We start from the raw sequence: 18,830 nt of genomic DNA, 5'->3' as shown, positions 1-18,830 counted from the left end.
GGTCCCCATCCGAAATTTGGATACCAAATGTTTACTTTTAAGTTACTATAAGAGAGCATACAAAATTTAGCTTAAATCGCACCACCCATCATAGAGCTCTGGCGTTTCTGAAAATTAGGGTAACGGGGAGGGTCCGCTCCCCCTTCAAATATCAACAAATGTAGTACCCAATTTCACCACGGGATCATTATGCACCATCAATGAAAATTTCATGAGAATCGGTTCAGCCGTTTTTTGAGTCTATAAGGAACACACAAACAAACTGACAAACAAACACAAAATACCTTTTATTTGAGCCCCATATTACCATGGTCGGTAAATATGTCAGTTTTGGGTTGGGGCCCCCAAACTTTTGGCCATATAATTGGACATCATATTTGTTTACTACTCTCAAATATCTATCATTTGAATCCCATATTGTCGTGGTAGGTCGTAATAGCTTTTCGGCGAGATACTCCAAACTTGGATACTCAATATTTGTTTTTAGGTTACTGGAAGGGTGCAAACAAAAATTCGCTTAAATCGGTTCATTCATCTTCGAGATGTGGTTGTTTTAACAGTTAGAGTAAGGGGGAGGATCCGGCCCCCTTCAGATATCAAAAAATTAGGTATCCTATTTTCACGACAGTACCATTCTACACAATCTGTAACAGTTATGTCACGTATTGCTCGAATCAGTTCAAAACTTGATATAGCTCCCATATAAACAGATCTCCCGATTATACTTCTTGGGCCTCTGGAGGGCTCAATTCGTATCCGATGTGACTACAATTTAGCACAATGGCATCTCCTATGACGTCCAACATACGTGCAAAGTTTGGCCTGAATCGGTTTAGAAACTGATATAGCTCCCATGTAAACCTCCCGATTGAACTTTTTGAGCCCTTGAGGGCGCGGTTCTTGTTTGATTTGGCTAAAATTTTGCGCAACGGTTCATAACTTGATATTGCTCCCATATAAACCGATCTCTCGATTTTACTTTTTGCGCGCCTATAGACCTCCATTCTCATCCGATTAAGATGACATTTTGCTCAATAACTTCTCTTATGGCTTCCAATATGCGAGCAAAGTATGGTCTAAATCAATCTGAAACCTGACATAACTCCCATATAAATCGATCTCCCGATTGCACTTCTTTAGCCCCTAGAGGGCGCAGTTCTTGTTTGATTTAAACACAATTATCCGATTTGGCTGACATTTTGCACAACGGTTTTTGCTATTACCTTCAACGTAGGTGACAAATGTGGTCTGAATAGGTTCATAACCTGATATTGCTACCATATAAACCGATGTCTCGATTCTACTTCTTGAGTCCCTATAGGATGCAATTCTTGTCCGATTGGGACAAAATTTTTCTCAATAACTTCTCCTATGGCCCCCAATATACGTGCGATCTATGGTCTAAATCGGCCTAAAACCTGAAATAGCTCCCATATAAACCGATCTCCCGATTGCACTTCTTTAGCCTCTAGAGGGCGCAGAACTTGTCTGATTTGTCGACTTCTATGACATTCAACATACTTCAAAAATATGTCTGCATTGGAACATAACCTGATAAAGATCCCATATAAAATGATCTCCCGATTTTACTTCTTGGCTGAAATTTCGCACAATGACTTCTTTTATGGGCTTCAACATCCAACCCAAGCCTGGACCAAATCGTTCCATAACCTTGATGAACGTTCCATAACCTTAACGAATTTATATTCTCTTTACTAATTTCTGTTTATTTCTTTTATTGAAAAGCTTCCACCTTTGATCACTTTGGGTCACTGTACTACATGCTTGTAAATTGTTTATGGTACTTGTATTTCTCATATTTGTCTTTTGTAAGCTTTACATTTATTCATTCATTCATTCAAGGCTATCATCCAATCCTGGCCTGTCCACACACATACTCAAAAAATATACTCTAAGGAGTACATAGTATTGTAGTAGTAGTATTCGTTGTCCTCGTCATCATCAACATCGTCATTGTACGGCCGTACACATCAAAAGGTTCTCCATTTCCAATTTTGGTTGCATTAAAAGTTCGCTTAGCTTTGTTGGCGTAGCACGTGTCAAACATGCGTGAGAAATGTCTTCGTAGTGCATTTCCCACGTCCTGCCTAGGCCGTGGAGAGAGAGACTAACACACACACAACACAAATTTATCCTTTTCACTGTTTACCATTACCGCTAACGTTATGCTTCTCGTTGTTGTTGCTGTTGTTCTATGATTTTTATTTGATTTCCTTGGTTGTTGTTTTAGGTGGGTGGTTGGTTGGTTGGCTGGGAACTAAAATCGCTTAAATCGCCTTTGCTGTGCAGTGCATCATCTCTTCTGGTCGCTGGCAAATACAAACAAGGGTGAGTTTTGATGTTTTGGTTGCTTTTGGCTCGTTCATTGCTTTTTTGGCTCACACGGGAATCTTTGAGTTTTTAGATTTTGTTGACATGGTTGTCGTTGAGTCTTAATTGTGTTCAATGAGAGTAGCTATGATTCACTTATTGTTGTTAGCATTGTTGCTACAGTTTTTTTGTTGTGTAACTTATCAAGAGGCCAAGACGAGATTGTTTTATGATTAATTGTGGACTTTTGGTAATGCAGAAAACAAAAATAATCCGAATAAATTGATCTGATAGAAACTAAATTAGGTTTCTTTTTTATTGAATGCTTGGGAGGTGGACGAACAGGCATTAAAAACTTAAAACAGGTAAATGAAGGTTAAATTCGATGTTGTTAAAGTTTGAACCGATTTCAATAACATCAGCGGTAATATGTGACCTTACAGGAAGTTTTATGGATAAGGAAAGGCTTCAGAACATCTACAAAAGGTGCTACGTTGTACAATAGCCGACATGATTTGTGGTTAAACAGAGACTTAATCGCCTTGTTTCCATATTTACTTGGCAAATGAGAGGCTAGCAACAATTCGCATAAAAGCTATATGCTGATCTGTACCCATGCCTCGACGGACGTAAAGACCAACAACTTATTATACGAGCGTCTAGAAAAAAGATAAAAACTCTGCCCCACACATGACATTGAAATCGGACTAAGGACTTGTAATACCAAGAAAGGAAGGAAAAATATCCTTGACGTTTCTCCAGGGAACGTCTGATAATGAAGTAAGGCTAATAGACTTCGTCCGTGAACAAAATGTGCAGTGTTAGATTTCAACATCGTGATATTCACAAGGTCACCTAACTATTTTCCAATCAAGAAGGGAGAAACCAAATTGATTACGTTATGAAAGATGAAAGGCATTCGAGAGATCTAAGATGCGAAACATCAAAAGTTTCATCAGCATACAGGAGAATTATTAATTCCAGTTTTCCTAAAAACGATACATCGATTTTTTTTCTTAACTTTTCTTCACTTTTTAACTTTTTCTTACCATTCTTCTCTTTTTCTTCATTTTGTACACATCTAGTTATTCCATATTTTCCAAGTACTGATATTTTTAGACATATTTTGGTACCGTACCTTAGCCGAGTCGGTAACGTGCTTGGATTACCAGTCGTGGGTTCGATTCCCGCCAGAAGCCTTGGTCTGTCGCTACTGTGGTATCACAATGTACTTAAAATTGCCTAAGTGAGTCTGTAAAGGACTGCCACTGTTACCTAACTTAACCTAACCTATCATGGTTTCCACTCGTAGCATATACGAACATTTTTTCAATTAAAAATTTAATCGAAAATAAAATAAGGCATGCTTAGTTCGGGCGGGCCGAATCTTTGGAACCCACTACCATGGATTCTGCTTAAAATCGGAAAAAATTGGGGCTTGTAAGGCCTTAAGAAGTCAAATCGGGAAATCGGTTTACATGGGAGCTATATCAGGCTATAGACCGATTTGAACCGTACTAAACACAGCTATTGAAAGTCACAACAGAACACTACATGCAAAATTTCAGCCAAATCGGACAAAAATTGCGGCATCCAGGGGCTCAAGAAGTCAAATCGGGAGATAGGTTTTGTATGGGAGCTATATCTAAATCTGAACCGATATGGTCCATTTGCAATCCCCAACGATCCTACATCAATAGTAAGTATCTGTGCAAAATTTCAAGCCGCAAGCTTTACTCCTTCGAAAGTTAGCGTGCTTTCGTGCTGCAGCAGTCCCTTGGAGTCACCCTGCCATGGCTTGAGCGGTTCTTCCGAGCGAGCCTGGCATGGTCCTACATGCCGAGGGCATGGAGGGAAGTCAAGGTGGTCTTTATGCCCAAGGCGGAAAGAATAAACCACGACGACGGATAATAGGCATATTAGTCTGTCATCGTTTTTGCTGAAAACACTGGAAAGACTGATTGAGCTGAAGCTGAGAGGGGGACTGATGCCGGAAAACTTCAGTGGGACACAACACACATTCCTCATAGGCAGGTCGGTGGAAACGGCCTTCACGAGGTGAAACAGGAGGTCGAGACATCTCTCCGACAGAAGGAGTAAACTCTGGCAGCCTTCTTGTATATTGAGGGGGCCTTCAATTATGTGAAGATAGGGGCGATAGTCGCCACACTGGACTGCACGGGGATTCATCCCTTAATCTCCCAGTGGACTAATAATTTGCTTTATGGCAGGATTATTAATGCGAACTAATGTGTGGTCAGAAGGCGGGCTATGGAACCCCGTGATTAATGAAATTCTGATGGATCTCGATGGGGACGACACGAGGATTATCGTTTATGCGGACTACATCATGCTGCTGGTCCAAACCAAGTTTCTGTCGACGATAAGCAAGACCATGGAATGGTCACTGAGGGAGTTGTCGCGGTGGGCTACCAGAAATGGGTTGAGGTCCAGCCCTGGGAAGACGGAGCTGGTGCTCTTCACGCGTATATATAAGATACCCGAGTTCAGACTCCCGTCCTTGGACGGGGTAACCCTGCGGCTGTCGAAGGAGGCGAAGTACCTAGGCATAGTCCTCGATTCGAAACTATCCTGGAAGAGAAACACGGAGGAAAGAAGCCGTAAGGAACTGTGCGCTTTCTACTCCTGCAGGAGGATTTTCGTTAGGAAGTAAGGGTAACTTCCAAGATGATTTATTGGATGTAAACGGCCATCGTGAGACCAGAGGTCCAGAGACTGACCTGCGTCGGGATCACAGGGGCACTGACATCCGCACCGAAGGCAGGCCTGGATTTGCAGCCCATTGGGGCCTATATTTGGAACTGCGCCGCCAGGGTCCCGCTTAGGCTGAGGGAGCTCGGCATGCTGAAGGAGGATGGTTGCGGCCACAGTCCGATTCTGGGTGTTATGGATGCGGAGTAGACTGAGGAGAATCTCCGACTACATGGCGCCAGCGCCGACTAGAGTGAGGGCATTCGCGATTCGATTTCCTGAGAGGGACGACTGGTATACTTGAGAAGGATGGCTCCAAGATGGAGTCAGGGACTGGATTGGGGGTCTACTCTGATGCACTCGATATCAGTATGTCTCAATAGAATTAAGCATTAAACCGATAGCTTTCAGACATGCACATCCCAATACAAAGACAAAGAATAAAATCTGGTGACAGACACAGATAAGGAAACGGAAAGAACATTTTTCACAGCTATTTGAATGTAATAGTAGAGGTGATAAGCAGGGGTTTCCTTATCCCCGCAACTACCGAGAAGTCCTGATGACGAGGGCAAGGCAATCCAATAGTTTATCAGCTGAACTACTAATGGCCGCTGGAGATTCTTCAGGTCGCTGGAAGAACGCATACCCGATAACTTGAAAGTACCCATACACAAAAAAGGAGTGAAGCAGTATGTATCGTTTTATACGACTTTGGACCTGGAAAACATATCAGCTATTCATACTGTGCTAAATACTGGGAAAATACGGGATGACGCTGGCTGACACACGCTCCTAACTTAAAATATATATGAACCTTTTCGATGAATTCAATTCCCACGAAGTTTAAGACAGGAAGACAGGTTATCGCATGATTCTCCTACTGGAGAAGTATACGAAATACAAGTGTGATAGAGACGAGAAGGAGAAAAAGGACTTAAGCCATAACAGTGAACTTTGTAACACGTACCAAGAGCAAAATCACCTCTCAGCTAAGAAAATAATCATGTTCTACGAGACACTGAGAACCTCTGTGGCGCAGAGACTTACGGCTATGACGCTGGACGCCTGATTTCAAATCTTGGCGAGAACATCAGAAACATTTTTCAATGTTGTTTATCCCTTCCTTATCCTGGCGACTCGGCTTTAAAAAGAAGGACCCTTATAAAATGGTCACCACTGATTCGGTGGCAAACCTCTAAGCGATGGCTTATATTTTGAATGATCATGGGAATTTGGACACGGGAACTTCTCGCATATTAATGAGTGGTGTCCGATTTAATTTTTTGGTGTAGAACGGAACCTTTTTTTACAGACTAGTCTTTAAGTAAAAAAAACTGCCTATATTTAATAAAGAGATGTTGCTGAAACAACAAACAATGTGCGCTCTCATATCAGACCAGTTTGTTAGCTACGTAAAAACTTTTTTTTCTGTTTAACATTAATATGAATTCAATATTTTAGCTTATTATGCAGTTAAAACAGCAGATTTTGTTAGTTAAAATAGCAGACCGAAATGTTTGCTAAAACAGCAGTCATGTCAGCGTTCCCATTTTCAGCACACAAAAACAGCTGTTTTTAGCAAACTATTTTAACTATGTTGAATAACAAATTTCGTCGAGTGTAATCTCACATTTTATATCATCATATCCTATTTTTGAGATATTAGGATATTACCAGTTTCACTGGCATACCAAATAAAAGGTGCACCATAAGCAAAAAAAGGCTTTTGATATTCGACACTTGAAAAATTTGCAGGAATGAATCAGCAAAGGAAATATTAACACATTTTCAGACGGCTAATATTAGATAGCATTTAGTGAACTGCATTCTTTAAGAGATAAATCAAATAATTCATCTCATAACAATTTTTAGCCAGTTTTTATGTTATATTTATATTCTATGACTGCGATCACTTACCTTACCAAAAAATCGAAGTTCATCATGTTCATGTTCATGGGTGTTTTTTGTTGTGTGTATGTCTCGATGTCTTACTATATTAGATATTTCTTTAGCTAATAAATTCTGTAATGAGAAAAATAAAATGCAAAGTACCATTAGTAAACAGATATGTATTAAATAAATAAATAAGTAAATATGTCTAACAGCGTATTGTATATATAATAAAAAAGACAGCTTTTTAAACACAAATCGAATGTGCAGCGTTATTGTTGCGACCAAGGAATCAATTTGTACCTTTTTTGTAATGTCCCATTGTAAACCATTTTCAACAATACGCTTGTGTGACCCTGTATGAAAATCTTGTTCTTTATGCATGAATAGAGCCATAGTAATAAATTTTATTTCTAAAGAAATTTTGTCACAGCCAAGGTTTTATCTCCGTTTCTAAAAGATTAGTACTCACTAATTAGTGAGCAGTGCAATGCGAGACGCATGCCTTCTGAGTCAAACGTTGGGTCATATGAATAAGTGGCGGAAGCATGTAAACGTTTCATAGACCGAAGATGAATACATAACTGGTTTAGAAACCGCGATCTCTATGGCATGCTCTACGCATTTTGCAACTCCACATTTTGCCTTAACTTTATTATAGTGTTTTTATTGTAGACTCCACCATAGGATGGCGGTATACAAATTTCGTCATTCCCTTTGTAACACCTCGAAATATTCGTCTAAGACTAAATAAAGTATACATGTTCTTGACCGTCGTGGCATTTTAAGTTAATTAGCCATGTTCGTCCGTCTGTCTGTCGGAAGCCCGCTAACTTTCGAAGGAGTAAAGCTAGGCGCTTGAAATTTTGCACAAATACTTCTTATTAGTGTAGGTAATAAGGGATTGTAAATGGGTTATATCGTCTAAACCGATCTTGGAATTTGACTTCTTGAGCCACCAGAGGGCGCAATTCTTTTCCGATTTGGCTGAACTTTTGCATGAGGTGTTTTTTTATGACTTTCAATAACTGTGCTATGTATGGTTGAAAATTGTCCCATAACCTGATATTGCTGAAATATAAGCCGATCTGGGATTTTGACTTCTTGGGCCTTTAGAGGCCCCAATTATTACTATGCGATTGATGTTTATAGCCACCACCAAAGAATTGGCATTTTGCCATTTTATATGCAACACATCACTCTATATATTTTCAACTCTACAAAGCAGTATACATACTAGATCGCCGTTATATTCACAGACAAGCGACACATGTCCGTCTATCCGTTTGTTGGAATCATTCTACAGCCTTAAGTTTAAAGATGGCCTATATATTGATATAGCACTGATCTTCCGATAAGAAGTCTTGACTTGACTTCGTGTTTTTGTCCCGATTACAACGAACAACTGTACCGAGTGTGGATGCGGCGATGTCTTGATTTAATGGGATGAGGCCATAAATACGCTTTACTACCCACTTTCGACGTTCTAGTGAGTTACATGGACCCCGTAACATCTGAGTATGGACCAGATCTGACTATATTTGTAAACAGCTGCCATGTTACCCTGTTTTCCGATTAAAGAAACGCAAAAACCGCATTTCTTACTCCCAACACTCATACCAGTTACAATCAATTTCAATGTGCGTACCGGTTTGACCAGATGAAGTCTTTCATCCGCAAGGGTTGCCGCTTCAGTTACATGACACTGCTGCAACAACAATCAATTTCAGAACCATTTCAGAGAAGCAGTGAGACCCCTTGAAACAGTAATGGGTCTCACGCATTCATGGTTTTATCCTGCACGCTTAATAAAAAAAAAAACCAACCAAAAACTGAGGTCAGCCTACCAACCTACCAAGAGAATAAAAACCAATTTTGGAAGGAACGGCAAACCTGGTTCTGATGGTCCGTTGAGTTTAACCGACAACAAAATCGAAGCACAGCCAGGAACGAATCTGAGGAAAGGAAGCGAGCGCGGAAGGCGAGATGCATAGCAACAAGTCAGCGATCGTTAGAAAATTAGCTATCGACGGCGAAGGCCTGCCGCTCCCTAGACCAGAGCATGGTAGCAACTGACTTGAGAGTGAAAAAAACTTTGGAACTTCCTTCCCTAGATGCGCCCCATCTCGACGCCCTCCACGCCCAACTCACCGCTCAGAAATTTTTTCAAATAAGTAAGTTTCTCTGGCACACCCTGTATGATAAGCGACATAGGATCATTGCAATATATCCGCTGGTTCTGCAAAGGATAAGTCATGGGTCCTTAGCTTTGGAACATAAAGTAAGACAAGGTGTTGATACTTCCCAAGGGCGTGAAACTTAGTAAATTCACTTAGACACTTTTCCAAAGACAATTGAAATAACAGAGAAATTTTTGTGCTCTCAAAATTTTACAGCAAATGTCAACGAATTATTTTATTTTTCATTAAATAAAGAAAGACATACGCATTGGAAGCTGAGACTGCCGAAAACCTTCACGGGAAAGAAATAATGGATATTTAGAAATTTCAAACGACACAAACTGCATGCCATTAAGAGCGGAATTCGGCTTATGGCATGTTCTTAGATATTTCTCATTTATCTATATTCACAAGGGCCACCAATCAGTCTATGAGCGAAGTTCAAATTCTTTACCTACAGCGGTCAAAAAAAGTATTCATCATTAGCAAAATTGATAATAAATTCACTTATTTTGGGTAATTGAAGAAAATTTAAAGTAAACAAATAATGCAGTTTTATGCAATAGTTTATTTTTCGTAATATGTTTTAAAATAAATTCAAAAAATAAATTTAATTAGCGCAAAAAATGCAATTTTATATAATAACACCAAAAACAGAACAAAAAAAGTATTCATCATTGATGTGCTATCATCAAAGTCAAATTCAAATATTATTTGGGAATCCCCCTTTTCTGTTTTATTTAGTAAAGGAGGCTTTGCCCTTGACAGCAAATATTTAATTTCATTGAAAATATAGTTTTTGTCAAAATGGGTCGTAAGCAAAACGAGGTTTCTGATGAGGTAAAAGTTTTGATAATAAAACACCACAGGAATGGTTTAACTCAAAAAACTATCAGTGAAATATTAAATAGACCACGATCTACTATACAATCCATCATCAGAAAGTGGACAGAAACGAAAACTGTTGACAATAAACCAAGATCTGGTCGACCAAAAGCACTTTCAGTTGGAGATGTGCGTTGGCTAGTGCGGCAAGTTCAGAAAACTCCGAAGACAAATGCGACCATTCTTCGTAAAAACACTATGGAATATTTAGGGAAGGAAGTTACTACACAAACAATTCGAAATACACTCAAAAGGCATAGTTACAGAGGAAGAACTGCACGTAAGAAGCCCTTTATAAATAAAATAAACCGAGTGAAAAGGCTAAACTTCGCAAAAATGTATGTAAAACAGCCCGAATCATTTTGGAAAACAGTCATTTTTGCAGACGAGAGCAAGTTTAATCTTTTTGGGTGCGATGGAAAGGTCATAGTGCACAGAAAACCAAATACAGAGCTTGAAGAACGAAACACAGTTGCTACTGTAAAACATGGTGGAGGTGATTTAATGGTTTGGGGGTGTATGGCGGCTTCAGAAGCGGGAAATCTTGAAATTATTAATGGAGTAATGGATCATAAGTATTACATTGACATTTTAAAGAGGAATTTAAAAGATAGTGCTGTAAAACTTGGGCTTGGTAATAACTTTCAATATTATCAAGATAATGACCCCAAACATTCTGCTTTAAATACCAAGATGTGGATGCTGTATAACTGCCCAAAGTCATTAAAACTCCTCCTCAAAGTCCCGACTTGAACCCAATTGAACATCTTTGGGAACATCTCGAACGCAAATTGAGAACGCGCAATTTTTCGAGCAAGAGTCAAATGCAACAGGTGATAATGGAGGAATGGACTAATATAGACCAAAATATAACCGCTAAATTAGTCCAATCGATGTCAAACCGTTTAAAAGAAGTTATAAGACGCGGTGGTCGAATAACAAAGTATTAATTTTTTTAAATTATGTTATTTATTTTTTTGTTTTTTTGCAATGATGAATACTTTTTTTGTTTAATTTTTTGTGTTCAGCTGTAAAATGGCCCTTTTTGTTCCAATAAATACTATTTTTTCTTTAAAAACAATGAAATTGTGTACATATATATCACACAAGCACTACTGCATCATTAGTTTAATATGTTTTTATTCCAATTGTCTTTTGTAGACTTATTAAAAAAAAAACATTGAATGATGAATACTTTTTTTGACCGCTGTATATATAATTTATCTATGCATTTCCTCACAGGAAAATAGCTGTACAAACATTTTCTTAGAAAAAGTAGATTACATTTTCGCTAACTAGCCTAAGCGAAGTCATTCGTTCCAAAAGCTCCATTAAGTGAAACGACCAAAATATGTTATCTCTGACTACAAAAAGTGAGTATTCGCATTCTGTTAATGTTTTTATCTTTCAAAGATAAGACAGTGTTTAACAGCTTTAGAAGGATTTAAGAAAGCTAACCTGACAAATATTTAACAAATCTTAAAATTTATCAGAGATTTTTGTTCGATGGATTCCACCTAGAACCACATCTAATCGAATCATCATCACATCTTATGTAATGTAGCCAAAAATATGGTGAATTCTCTTTACTAACCTTAGCTAACGATTTACTATTACACTGCCAAGAAGTCTAATACAAATCACTGCAATATTGGCGTACGCCACGGTTGACCTTGACCTTCTGTTAAGAAATATTCATAAATCCCCATTCCAAAAAAATCCATATCAATTAAAAATCAATCACAGCTCTTTCACACCCACAACGCTTGCTTTGTTCCAGATAATCGACATTAAGCCTTAGCCCTAAAATAAGTTCACCTGTTCTCCAACTTGACCTAAATTCCTGGGGCGCCACAGGCGGTATGGCACACGGCCATTGGAACTGCTGCTGTCATTGAAAACCCGCATTTAACGGCCAATGACCTAGAGAAGATGGAAATCATTTTCATAAACTCATACATCCCAAGGTTCCAACAATGACAAAATGCACTTGTTGGGGGCACACACGACCAGCATAAGTTTGCAACGCGTGCTCCATATTCATTGGAACGACAACGACAACGCCAACGGCGGCGACAAGAATCTTTAACAAATTTACACAACAAACGCAAGTGGCGACGGTGAGGGGCGACGACAACTCAATGGCGGCTGCAATGAGAACAACATCCAAAAGCCGACAATTGTTGACAAACATTATTGTCAAGTGGCGACCAACGCAGTAAGCTTTGGTTAATCGACAACAGGCCCACAACATTCTATCGATTGCACAGCCTAAAACAATGCTTATTTTTGTGGCCAAGTTAGAGAGGACTAAGTCTAGCCTAGGGAGATACATAGTCAACTCTCTACAGATGCAACAAGCTTTAAGTGAGTGCAGCATCACGCATACGTCTTTTATCAATAGCTTGGTCAGGTGGATGGCACAAGGCCCAAATGTAAACACACGCAACTATGAACAATAGACGAAAGAAAACGAACGTAGCTAGACGAAACGAAAGCAAACGAAGGCCTACTATTATGCACTTGTGTGGGTAGTAATTGCTCGTTTAAGGCCGCGATACAAACGACCACGATGAGAATGATGATGCATTGATGTCCGCCCTGGCCATCATCAACTTGTAACGGTAAAGGTAGAACACCGTTAAACTTGTTGTTGTCCATGCTCGAACACTGACATTTCCCTTTCCTGCTCTGCTCCCAATATTCGCTCTCTTTCTCTCACATATGATCGAAGATATTTTTTAACCCTTATCGGAGAGTTGCCTCACAATACCCATTGTACTGCAGGGCAAGGCAAAGCGGGTGGTTTATGTTTTCCTTTGAAGGAATCAGGGTGGTTTTGTTGCGTTCTGATTTTATTGGTGAAAATCCTTGCAACTTGCCTGGAGTTTGAGTTGTGGCACATGCTGGTCGCGCGCTTCAAAATCAGTCGAACGTCGTTCATACACACGATAAGTCACGTGCTCTAAACTAGCTCCGGCCGAAACGGAAAAATAAAGTGAAGAAAACTATTTTTAAAAAATAAGAGAAAGAGAGCGCCCGAGCAAAAAACCAAAATTGTTTAATAAATAAAAAAAGACAACAAAATCACAAGTGCTAAAAATTTTTCCAAATTAAATTAACAAAAAGAGAATTTTTATAAATAAAAAGCGAATTTTTTTAAATATAAATATTTTAAATATCAACAATGGATCACAACCTTAATATGCATCATCAAAATGCCTCATTGCATTGGAGCTATGGCGCCGCCGCAGTACCAACTACGCCGCAAAACCATTGGGTACCACCCCCACAAACACAATCGCTGAAGCGCGCCATATCAGAAAGTGATTGCGAAGATTTATATTCAGAGGAATCATCCAAGGAACAGTACGTATTTTAAGCTCATTTATACAACAGACAGCAACAATTGGAAATATATAAACAATTAGAAAGAGAATATGTAAAGGAGATAGTTATAAAATTAATAAAATAAAATATATATAAAAAAATAAAATATGTGTAAAAATTATAAATGAATATAAAAAATAACACACAAAAATCTACAATAACAATATTATAAAGTTGGAAGAGAAATAAAAAAAATAAAAACATTGAAATATCAGAAAATAAAATTTACATCAGTTAAATAATAAAATAATGCTAATAAATATAAAATAAAATAATTTTACATAAAAATTTTATATATTTATAATTGTATATATATTTTAATATTTAATGAAACAATTCTAAAAATTTCAATTTGGAAATATTTATTGAAATAAATGCTATAATTGAAATTAAAAATATTAAATAAAATGACTAAAAATATTAAAATATGTATACATATATAAAAAATTATAATTAAAGCTTACAAAAAAGTAAATTAAGTTAAAATTAGTAAAAAATCATATAATTAAAAACACGACTATATAAATGCATTAAATAAAATTAAATATATAAAAAATAAACAAATATAAAAAATAAAATAAAAAATGATACCAAAAAATATAAAAATAATAATAAAAAATTAAAAATAATATAAATAAATATATGATTGAAAAATTTAATAACTAAAAAGGAAATATGACAAAAAGTAATTAAAATAAAAAACAAATAAATAAAAATATGGGATTTGCATTAAATAAATTAAAAAAAAATATTAAAAAAGAAGAATTAAAATTAATGACAAAAAATCCATTACTTAAATAAAACAATAGAAAATACAAATACCATCAAACAAAACATATAAAATAACAAAATAAAATAAAGTACAATAAAATAAACAAGAAAAGAATAAAATACAATAAAATAAAACAAAAAAAAAATAAAATAAAGCAAAATAAAAAAACGTTAAATAAAATAAAGCATAATAAATTAATGTAAAATAATATAAAATAAAATAAAATAAAACAATAATATAATATAAAATAAATTATTTAAAAACATAATATTAAATAAAATTAAATAAAATAAAATAAAATAAAATAAAATAAAACAAAATAAAACAAAATAAAATAAAATAAAGTACAATAAAATAAAACAAAGAAAAATAAAATAAAATTAAATAAAAAAAATAAAATTAAATAAAAAAATAAAATGAAATAAAATGAAGTGAAATAAAATAAAGTAAAACAAAATTAAATAATATAATATAAAATAAATTATTTAAAAGCATAATATTAAATAAAATGAAATAAAATAACCAAAATAAAATAAAATAAAGTAAAATAAAATAAAATAAAATAAAAAAAAATAATAAAATAAAATAAATAAAATAAAATAACAAATAAAATAAAAAGTTAATAAAGTGCAATTCATTTATTAAATTCTAATTTAATAACTTTTTATGTTATTTGTTATTTTATTATTATTTTATTTTATTTCATTTTATTTTTATTAAAATTTTAATTTAACTTTATTTATTTTATAAAATATTTTTTAATTTAATTGTTGTTTATTTTATTTAATTTAATCTCATTTTTTTATTTAAAAATCCTTTCCAATTAAGTAAAAAACTTTCTTTTCTCCTTTGACGAAAACCAAATTTTTAATCCCTTTTTTTTATTTCTTTTAGAATTTCTCCCAGTGACGGCAGTAGTTGTCAATTGATGAGCCGCAAAAAACGACGTGGTGTTATTGAAAAGAAACGCAGAGATCGCATCAATTCCTCTCTTAGCGAATTAAAGCGTTTGGTTCCCTCGGCCTATGAGAAACAAGGCTCCTCAAAATTGGAAAAAGCTGAAATTTTACAATTGACTGTTGAACATTTGAAAAATCTACAAGCAAAAGGTAATTATTATAAAAAGGAATCTACAAAAATCAGAGGTTAAAGAAACTTGTAAGGCAAAAGCAAATACAAAAGAGAATGACGGTTCATGATGTGCTTAGGCTTAGTTGGACACATCTTAGCTGTATTAAGCATAACTTTTGGAGGAAGTAGCTGCTATTCAAGCAAGTAGGGCAAAAATTAAAGATTGTAGGACTTGGAGAAGTCAACTCGTAATAGAGATATAGGAAGGCCATAAAAATGTAATGACTTAAGTGTAGGCAATAAGTGTATTCCACATACCAAAACTCAGCCAAATCGGGCAACAATAAAGGCTTGTAGGGGCTTGAAAATTCTAACTATGATCTGATATGGAGCATTTACTGTTACAACCTACATCAAATAAGATATATTCGTGCAAAATGTTGTTCTTAAGTTCTTGTGCATTTGACAGACAGACGGGCGGACGAAGTTTATAAAAATTATTTTGGTCTTTCACATAAAACAATCCAAGAAAACGAGTCTGTGTACCGAAATAAGCCAGTTTAACGAAAGGAGTTGCCAAGGATCGCTAACCCCATATGCAAGTATGTGGCTACAACAGAAACAACTTTTCTTGTTTGCGATAAGAAGGAGACTCTTTATGCCTTTCGTCTATTTTCATTTTGTTTTCGGTTTAAACTGGTACAGCTGGCAACCCATCGGTTCCCGCTGTAACCCACCAAGTTTGTCATAAAAACAAATTAGCTTTGATTTAATTTCTCTTTCCCAACCGTATCAGTTAACATCCTAAACTCATTTCTTTCTCCTTACCCAATCAGAAAATATTCCCACAACTGAAACCCACCACCCACTATTATAGCGAAAACAAAGTTAAATGACAAAAAGAAAAATATTCCCACACTTTTTAACCGCTAAATTGACACTGGTTAGGTTAATATGTTTTTCCATTGCTATTGTTCAATATTGTTGTTGTTTTCTGTTGTTGAAGACTTCACTTGATTATCTCACGGTTTTAGTAGGCCATACCACCACCCTTCAAAAAGTTACATTCCCAACATTATTGCACTTGGCGATATTGTTGACGTTTCAGTTTCACAATGAACAGTGAGAAAATGGTCATAAAAAGATTCACAACTCACACGGTAATTGACTGTTACCACCCCTATTCCCTTATTGCCATTACTTTGAAATTTCCTATCAGATTTTGTATTTCTTCTTCCTTTTCCCAATTAAGCATAATAAGGGTGAATTGTTGGTTGGATTGGTGTTTAGTTTTTGAGTGCCCGCTATGGGACACAGGACTTTGGCAGCAATTTTCGTGGGAAGGTTTTCCTTTAATCTCATCATTTATTTATTTACATACTCATCACCATGTCCCATGGAGAGTAGCTTGTTTGTTAGCTAGCGGGTTATTAACTTTCATTTCAACCCTATGTTTTTCTTCTAGGTACCGATGCTTTGGGCTATGATCCTCAAAGATTTGCCATGGACTATCACATTATTGGCTTTCGTGAATGTGCGGCCGAGGTGGCCAGATATTTGGTGACCATTGAGGGCATGGATATTCAGGATCCTTTGCGTTTGCGTCTCATGTCGCATTTGCAATATTTTGTGCAACAACGCGAATTGTCGGTGAAAAATTGTGCCACCACACCGGGAGCTGCGGCCTGGTCAGTACATCCAACGGCAGCCTCATCCTCGGTGGCTGCCGCAGCAGCAGCAGCTTATCAGCCCAACTGTGGAGTGGCCCCCTATCAAGCTTATGCCTCCACCAGTGCAGCATCAACACACTCAGCCAGTCATAGCAATTCGTCGTATGTGCCCAACTTGCCCTCAGCTCTGCATCAATATCCCAGCTTAAGCTCATCACCAAATGCCAGTCAACAACAAATGCATGCCCAGCAGCAGCAACAACACAGTGTACGCTCAACCTCGGTGGGGTCGGCTCAAGATGCTCATGGCCTTATCAATCATAATGCGAGTCAAGTATCCTCGCCTCAACAACCTCAAGCTCAGCAGCAACAGTCTCAACAAAGTCAACAAACTCAAAGTCAACAGAATGTGGTAGCCCATCCCCAAATAACACCAACCTCACATGAGACACATCTGCAGCAGCAACAACAACAAGGTCAACAAACTCAAGCTCAACCCCAACAACAACAACAACAACAACATCATCATTATGCCCATGATCCAAATGCTCACCAGGATCATCAGGGTGCCACCTACATTGAATTAACGAATGCCCATGGTCATGCAGGACATCGTCAAGTGCCATCAGCAGTGCCGGCCTCAGCTTTAGGTTATACGACTATGCCTCCACAATATCCTGTTAGTGTGGCCCAAGAATACAATCATCAAACGGGAGTTTATGTAACGGCTAATGGTTCCAAACCCTATAGACCATGGGGTGCAGAAATGGCATACTAGGATGAGGATTCTGGTGATTAATTGGACTAGAATATGACAAAAACCTCCCCAAAGATATACCGAGTATATGAAGGAGAGGATTTTTATCTTCAGAAAGGAAGCACGGAGAGAATCTTAAAAATTTCTCTCAAATAGAAAATTCACACCAAAGGACCATACCAAAAATGTTTATAAAAGCTTTATCTTGTATTTTGTAAAAAAAAAATCAGCTGATCATATCAGAAAAGCTCATTGGCAATTCAAGAAAAAATTTAGTTTTACAAAAAATTAAAAAAAAAAAAAACAATTAAAAACGTGCTAAGTTCGGCCGTGCTGAATCTTATATACCCTCCACCATGAATCATATTTGTCAAGTACTTTACGCGGTATCTCTAGCCAAACAAAGGATAATGGATAAAAATTGCCATGCTATTGGAGCTATGTCAGATTATGGACCGATTCGGGTCATATCGATGTGGAGACCATAGTAGAAGACATTGTGCAAAATTTCAGCCAAATCAGAAAAGAATTGCGCTCTTAGGGGCCCAAAAAGTAATCTGTTTATATGGGAGCTATATCAGGTTATGGACCCATTCAGACCATATTCGGAACGTATGTTAAAGGTCATAGGGAAGTAGTTGTGCAAAGATTTACCAAATCGAATAAAAACTGAATTGGACCATACTTAGCACAATTGTTGGAAGTCATAACAAAACATTTCATACAAATTGTCAGCCAAATTGGATAATAATTGCACCCTCTGGAGGCTCAAGAAGTCAAAAGCTAAGATCGGCTTATATAACAGCTGTATCAAAACATGGACCAATATGACCCATTTACAATCCCTACCGATCCAGGAAGTATTTGATCAAAATGTCAAGCCCCAAGCTTTATTCCTTTGGAAGTTAGCGTGCTTTCGACGGACGCACATGGCTAAATCGACTTAGAATGATGAGACGATCAAGAATATATAAACTTTGTAGGGTCTCAGATCAATATTTCGATGACGAAATTAGTACATCCCCATTCTATGGTGGAGGGTATAAAAACTTAATTATTTGGACTTAAATCACCAGCACCAAAAAACTTCGCTTTGTATTAGTGTTTGTATACAAAAATTGTCTTTCAATCTCTGAAAAATCTTTCAATCTCTGAAAAATCAAGTTATC

General features: G+C 36.7%; 1 protein-coding gene across 1 annotated transcript; it reads left to right on the top strand.

Moving 5' to 3' along the window:
• The first annotated feature begins 13,188 nt into the window (after positions 1–13,188).
• LOC106087077 (hairy/enhancer-of-split related with YRPW motif protein) lies at positions 13,189–18,331 on the top strand. The gene is made up of 3 exons (XM_013251984.2): positions 13,189–13,370; positions 15,058–15,272; positions 16,700–18,331. The coding sequence occupies exons 1-3, from the start codon at positions 13,189–13,191 to the stop codon at positions 17,680–17,682; spliced, it is 1,380 nt and encodes a 459-aa protein (XP_013107438.2). The 3' UTR covers positions 17,683–18,331.
• The last annotated feature ends 499 nt before the right edge of the window (positions 18,332–18,830 follow it).

The sequence above is a fragment of the Stomoxys calcitrans genome, chromosome 5 (genome assembly GCF_963082655.1).
Source record: "Stomoxys calcitrans chromosome 5, idStoCalc2.1, whole genome shotgun sequence".
Classification (NCBI taxonomy): Eukaryota; Metazoa; Arthropoda; class Insecta; order Diptera; family Muscidae; genus Stomoxys; species Stomoxys calcitrans.
The sequence above is the reverse complement of the archived record's forward strand: the minus strand, read 5'-3'. Positions and strand labels throughout refer to the sequence as shown.